General features: G+C 40.6%; 1 protein-coding gene across 12 annotated transcripts in view; it reads left to right on the plus strand.

The window, feature by feature from the left end:
* Positions 1–7,206, plus strand: part of CLTA (clathrin light chain A) — a 47,031-nt gene that overhangs the window by 25,374 nt on the left and 14,451 nt on the right. For 9 of the 12 annotated variants that reach the window (XM_021714962.1, XM_008062961.1, XM_008062962.1 and 6 more), the window contains one exon: positions 6,709–6,746. The exons of the other annotated variants lie outside the window; for them this stretch is intronic. In XM_021714962.1, the coding sequence (XP_021570637.1) occupies positions 6,709–6,746 (38 nt within the window). The remainder of the gene's footprint in view (positions 1–6,708; positions 6,747–7,206) is intronic. 12 annotated transcript variants of the gene reach the window in all.

Raw genomic sequence — 7,206 nt, forward strand, 5'->3', positions numbered from 1 at the left:
AAAAAAAAAAAAAGCCTGCCAGGAGGGATAGGACTTTACCATTCTTGAGTGTCTTACGACTAGGACTTCAGGTTCTTCCTCTGGGAACACATTTGGTATTGCCTCAGTTGACCTCAGTAGGAGTGTGAACCAATCAGGAAGGGCTGAAGAGGGGAATAGAGAATGGAATGTGGCCTTTTCTGCCATAGTCAAGTAGAAGAGGTAGGATAACAGTCTGACCGTTGAATGCCTTACTGTGTGATGCTTAGGAGTGTGGTGTGGGAGGATAGGATGAGTGGAAAAGACCTACTCGGTAGTATAGGAAAGTAGGAAATTTAGCTTGAAAAAATGAGACATGGCTTTTCATTTACTTAAAAAATTTCAACTAAAGGAGAACAGGGCACTATTGGGGCAAATAGGAGTGTCTGTTACACTCAAACTTTAAGGGACCAGGTAGATAACATAAATGAGAGAAGCTGTGTGGACATGAGACAGTAGAAGTGTTGGAGCTTGGGGTTTTGGTGCACTAGAGTGTGCTCTGTGTAAAGGCGTTCAGACCCAGAAATCTCAAATTACATTGCCAGCCAAGCAGAACCTTTTGGGGAGATGTTGCTGCTAGTTTGCAGCCTCTGAGTTTTCGTACTACACCATCCTGCCTTCTAAGCAAATCAATTCCCTAATAAGAACTTCCATGAGAACATGTAATATGCCTGAATATGCAATTTATAGCAAGTAGTTTGGACTTGGCTGTGATTGGAAGGTGAAATTGACCTTAAGTGATTAGGGGATGTTTTCATTGGCTGATTTTTAACATTCCGCTGAGGATTTAAAAACTTACCTCTTAGATCTTTAGTTTAACCTCTCTCGTTTAATAGAAAACAATCCTAGAAAGAAGAGACTTGCTTAAGAAAAAAGGACGAGTTAATAGCTAAGCCCCAAGTCTCCCTATCTATGGACTGTACCATTTTATCTTACACTTGTTTTAGCGAGTTAATAGCTAAGCCCCAAGTCTCCCTATCTATGGACTGTACCATTTTATCTTACACTTGTTTTAGCAGGGGTGTGGTGGGATAAGAAAGGCAATTGTGGCTGTCCTGGGGAGGACAGTTGGGAGAAGTAAGATCCAAGACCCATAGTATGGTCCTGACTCAGGGCCATTTTCTTGCTTATGTTGTATCTTCATTACCCACACGTGTGTCTGACTCATCGTAGATGTTCACACGCTTGTCCGAGAAATGGGCAAAAATGTTAGATCCAAGAGTCATGTATAGAACTGGCAGAGCTTTGTAGTGGGAAGTTTGGGAAGATAAAAGAGAGAGCATATAGTTGAATAATTAAGTTCTTTGTGCATCAAGCTTTCAGCAAAGGGAAGGAAAGGGATGATTGCTGACTTAGTTCCTAGGAAGGTCTTTCTTAGTGAACTAAGCATTTAGTGACTTAAAGCCAGATCCCTGACAATGTAGTTGAGGTTGGTAATAATGCAGTGGTCAGCATTTCCTTTGGGGGTTAGAGAACTAATTGCTCAGTTTCTGTCTGTCTGTCTCTCTCTCTCTCTCTCTCTCTCTCTCTCTCTCTTTCTTTCTTTTCTTTCTTAGAGATGCTCTAGTGGTTAAGATTTTGTGCTGCCCTACACTACTTGAGTGTAAGTTTAGGTTTGTGGTCTCAGGCAGTTTATATAACTACCACCATTGCCTGACCTCAGTTTTTTCCTCTATAAAAGGTGTATTTTATATGCTGTATAGCCTTTTTAGGATTACCTTAAAGAGTATGTGTTAAGTGCCTACAGATGTGTGGTAAGCACCCAGTGAATTCCAGCTACTATTATTCCTTGGGAGTAGGGGAAGAAAGGAGTTATAAGGCCTATAAGCCTTGAGGTGTACTGAGGAAATTGAGAGATTTTATGTGGGAACTCTTTCTGATGTGTTATACAGTATATATAGGCAGTAGACTATAACAGATTGACGGAAGAGAAAGTTATCTAAACTCGCCCCAGCCATGGGGAAAAATATTCCACAGAGGACGGTCTTAGGCAAAAACCAGAGGGGTTAGGACTGAAGTGATGGCCTCAGTTAGATCCAGAGTAGAAATATAAGTTTAGAGACAGGAGGTAACCACCTTGGTGAAGTGACTTGGGAGACACTGAAGAAAATAGGTGGCCAATAAGGAGGCAGCACAAGTGGAGCTATTGAAAAGCTCTCAGTCTTGAGGGCTGACGGGGTAGTAGAACAGGAGAGGTGATTAAGGAGCTATGGAGAGATTATAGCGTTGTGGCAATATTTATTATGCTTTTGACGAGTTATTTCTTGTAGAAGACAAAAAGAGGTAGGGTGAATTAAAGGGAAGCTTTCTGAAGCAGGATAGTAATGTCAGTTGGTAGCAGGGCGGAGAGAAGTTTAGGGAAATCATGCACTTGTTATTTAATTATACTGCACATTTACTGGATACCAGATACTCCATTTACTTTCCTATCCCTGCAGTAGCTCTGCAGGTTAAGTGGCAGTGTCATATTTCAGATGAGAATGGAAATCCAGCAGTGTTCCTGAGGTAGCAAGCTAATAAATGTCTCAAGTGGGAATTCAAACCTAGGTTTATTTGACTTCATATGTTGGGGCACATGGGAAGTTGAAGGTGGATTTGAGACAGAAAGTTTTTCACTTTTGGAAACTTCCTGTGGCCCTTGTTTCTGTCTGGAGTTCCTGAGATGCCCTAGAAAGTTTCCTACTGGAGCATTGGGTTGCTTAGTTTAGTTGTCCTAGTAAGTCAAGTCCTTGGATGTCCTTGATGCAACAGACTATCCTTTGACTTGAGCCGGTTGTTGATTTATACAAGAATATCAGTACAGTAATACAGTAACTAATAGAGGGCAGAGCACATGTCAGTGGGTCTGGCTAAGTCTTCAGACCAACAGCATGTGATTTCAACAGAGGTGTGAGATGAGGATTGCTTTTAGTTTTGTGTATGGAGTAGTAATCAAATCTCTGCTATTGAGAATGACCCTGGGCCGGAATATATTAAGTGGATAACTGGTATGTTAGCTGTAATATATTAACCATAATGTAGGCCCGCCTGGACTAGTTACCATAGGCTCTAAAATTTATTTATTTATTTATTTTTAGTTGGAGTCTCAGTCTTACCCAGGCTGGAGAGCAGTGGCATGCTTACAGCCACCACAGCCTCAACCTGCTGGACTTAGGTGATCCTTCCACCTCAGCCTTCCAGTAGCTGGAACTTCAGGCACGCGCCACCACACCCAGCTAATTTTTTTATTTCTTGTACAGATGAGGTCTCATCAAGTTCCCCGGGCTAGTCTTGAACTCATGGGCTCAGGCAGTCCTCTCACCTCGACCTTCCAAAGTGCTAGAATTATAGACGTGAGCCACCATGCCCGGCCAAGGATCTAGAATTTAAAACTTTATCATTCTTTTCTATCTTATACAGAAACAAAATTCTAGGTGAGTTAAAGAGAAGCATTTTAAAAAGTAACAGAAGAAAAGTGTTTATCTATCTTATGGTAGAAAAGACCTTCAGCATAAAAGCAGATGCAGAAATCATAAAGGAAAACTTGATGGTGTATACAAAACTTTAGTTCTAGGTATTAAAAAACAAACCAAATTAAAAGACAAAATGAAAATATTTGCAATAGGAGAGGACTATTAATACTGAGAGAATACTTAGCGATAACAATTTTAAAATAGGAAAATAGGCAAGTTCAGACAGTTCAATAAAGAAGAAAATCAAGTGTCAGACGTGATTACCTCACAGGAAATAAGATTGGCACAATAAAGTCACTTAGTTTTATCAAATTAGCAAAACTGTATAAACATGATAAAGCACAGGCACTAGTATTGTGAAGGTCTAAGAAATGGTACACTTGTGTGCTGCTGGTAGTAATATAAACTGGTAGGCTGATGGGGGCAAGCGGTTAGTGTTTTAGAAGTCTTTAAAATAGGCCAGGTGCAGTGACTCCTGCCTGTAATTCCAGCACTTTGGGAGGCTGAGGCGGGAGGATAGCTTGAGTCCAGGAGTTCAAGACCAGCCTGGACAACATAGTGAAACCTTGAGACCCATTACTACAAAAAATAAAATAATTAGCTGGGCATGGTGGTGCATACTTGTAATCCCAGCTACTTGGGAGGCTGAGGTGGAAAAGTCACCTGAGCCCAGGAGGTCGAGGCTGTGGTGGACTGTGACCATGCCACTGTACTCTAGCCTGGGCAACAGAGTGAAACCCTGTCTCAAAAAACCAAAATATTTATATGTATACACACACAATTACATCCTGTGACCCAGCAATTCTACATTAAGGAATTTATTACAGAGGAGCAATTGAATATGCGCCCTCAAATGATTTGGTTAGTTTTTTGATAAACTTAATATTTCCAAAAATTGGTACAATGATAGAAAATTATATGGGTAAATGGCATATGGTTTAAAGTAGTAAAAAGCCACTGACCAAAACTATAAGAAACTCATTTTTGTACTGTCATGAAAAAGCATAGGAGTAAAAAACAATAAGGGAAATTTAAGAAAAATATGAAGAATATATTGAAATAATCATGATGTATACAAACTAGTAGTTGAAAAATAGATCAAAGCTGAAGAGGCCAGCTATAGTGGCTCACACCTGTAATCCCAGCACTTGGGAGGCAGAGATGAGAGGATTGCCTGAGCCTAGGGGTTGGAAACCAGGGTAACTTGGCAAGAACTCATCTCTACAATAAATAAAATAATTAGCCAGATATGGTGGTGCACGCCTATAGTTCCAGCTACTTGGAAGGCTGAGGTGGAAGTATTGCCTGAGCCCCACAGGTTGAGGCTGTGGTGGCTGTGAGTGTGCCATTGCACTCCAGCCTGTGTGACAGAGTGAGACTCCAACTCAAAAAAAATGCCGAGGTGGATTGCTAAGTGCTTGGGTCCTGTGATTTGTATTCACATATCAGGTTAACAGATGATCTTTTCTCTGTCATCCTAGTTCAAGTTAGCACTACTTTTTAAAGGCTGATTTTCTCATAATACATGCACTTAGTATTTTCCTTATTATCTTAAACATAAAAAATAAATTTAAAAGAGAATATTGTTATTATCCGCATCTTCAAGAACACCTATTCACCTCTCAGAGGAATCCTATCCATATTCTAAGGTTATATGTGAAGTGTTCATATGCATAAGCTTGTGAGGATTAAAACTTAGCATATATAAAGTGTTTAACGCTGGGAGCAATAAGTAGTAGCTGTTTTCATATGAAAAAAGTTGAAAATTTAATGATATAGATATGAATGAATTACTAGAAAGCTTGTGTTGGAGAAGTCTGGTTTTGCTGAAAGAAGTTTTTTATATATGTATATATATTAGCATTAGAGAAACTAAAAGGTTAGAAACCAATGGACTGAGTGATGAAAGTACATGGTACTTTCTGTCGTCATTTTCCCTTTTTAAAAAACAATATTGGCCGGGAGCAGTGGCTCAGACTTAGAATCTTAGCACTTTGGGAGGTGGAGGCAAGAGGATTGTCTGAGCCCAGGGATTCGAGACCAGCCTGGGCAAGTTGGTAAGACCTCATCTCTACGATTAAATTTTGAAAATTAGCCAGGCAGGGTGGTGCACCTTTAGTTCTAGCTGCTTGGAAGACTGAGATGGAAGGATCGCCTGAGCCCAGCAAGTTGAGGCTGTGGTGGCCGTGTGTGCGCCACTATATTCCAGCCTGGGCGACAGAGTGAGACTCTGACCCCCGCCAAAAAAAGACTATTTCATATCAGGGAGGGCATAGTGGGAAATGATCTGTAAATATTTTTAGTACTCCCAAAGCCAAGGGGAGGGGAAAGAGAAGCATAAGGACCAAAAGAATGGATAAAATATTAGGGTTGATTTGTAGCTAATCAGTTTTTTGTTTTGTTTTGAGACATGGACTACCCTATTGTACTATATGGGAGGAGATACGTAGTTTTTATTTAGGTGGACATTGTCATTTAACTCTTGAATAGTTAATTATGCCCAAAAGACTGGATTTTATGTCATACTTTCAGTCTTTATAGCCTACATCCTTGAAAACATTTAATTTGGCTTGCCCAGGGCCTAACAGTTTTGTACTAGTTCCAAGTGGGCTAGAGGAATTAACAAAAAGTGTCAACTGTAAACCACTACGTGCCAAACCTACTATAGCCACAGGATGGAGAGTCCTGACTCCAAAGAAAGCACCTTGTTTGAAAATCAGGCCGTAACTGTGCTCACTGAATGACTCCAGGTCACACTTTTCCTTTGTCTTCTCCAGAACTTTCTTTTTTTAATCAATATTTTTTATTTTGATATTGTGGGGTACAGTTTAGGGTTAGGTATACAAATATGCTTCGTTCAGGCATCTTTCATAGAGAGATATTGTTGTTCTGTGGGGCTCTTCTACTAGGCTTCCATTTGTCATCTCGAAGCTAGAAAACAGAATCTCAGAAGGTTTTGAGAGCTTGAGGACAGATATGTCTGCATTCTGGTGAAGTCATTTGTCATGTTTGTATAAGTACACCTGGGTTTCACTAAATAAAAAGTTATTAGGCTGGGCATGGTGAGGCACACCTATAAAGCCAGCACTTTCGGAGGCGTTATATCTAGCATCTACCACAGGGATAGCATTTCATAGCTCCTGGTTCATATAGCCCGTAGTGCTGTATTCTACTGTATAAACCCTCTTTCCCAGTATTTGACCAGTCCTGATTGACACACCAAAATCTTGTTTTGCAGATGCTGTTGATGGAGTGATGAATGGTGAATATTACCAGGTACCGAGTACTCTTATGCTGAATGACAGTGGTTGAGAGTCTTCCTTTCTTGTGACTTGAATTGACTGACCTAGAAAGAGACCCTAGTCCTTTGACTTTCCTGGATATATTAATAGCTGGTATGTTACTTACCAAAGTGGAATTATTTAAAGAGAGATGGCATCGATAAAAAGAGCACTCTTTTAAAATGTTATTGACTTGGCCTTACCATTATCACATTTATTCTCAAGAAATGACCCATTATGTTGATGACGTTGTGCCATGTACTGTGTCAAGCACCGTGAATCAGTTACACTTTATTTTTTATTTATTTTTGAGTTGGAGTTTCACTCTGTCGCCCAGACTGGAGTGCAGTGGCCGCTCCCAGCCACCACAGCCTCAACCTGCCGGGCTCAGGTGATCCTTCCGCCTCAGCCTTCCAAGTAGCTGGAACTACAGGCGCGCGCTACCATGCCCAGCT

The sequence above is a fragment of the Carlito syrichta genome, unplaced genomic scaffold, assembly GCF_000164805.1.
Source record: "Carlito syrichta isolate Samal-C Ts95f unplaced genomic scaffold, Tarsius_syrichta-2.0.1 Scaffold306198, whole genome shotgun sequence".
NCBI classification, from domain to species: domain Eukaryota; kingdom Metazoa; phylum Chordata; class Mammalia; order Primates; family Tarsiidae; genus Carlito; species Carlito syrichta.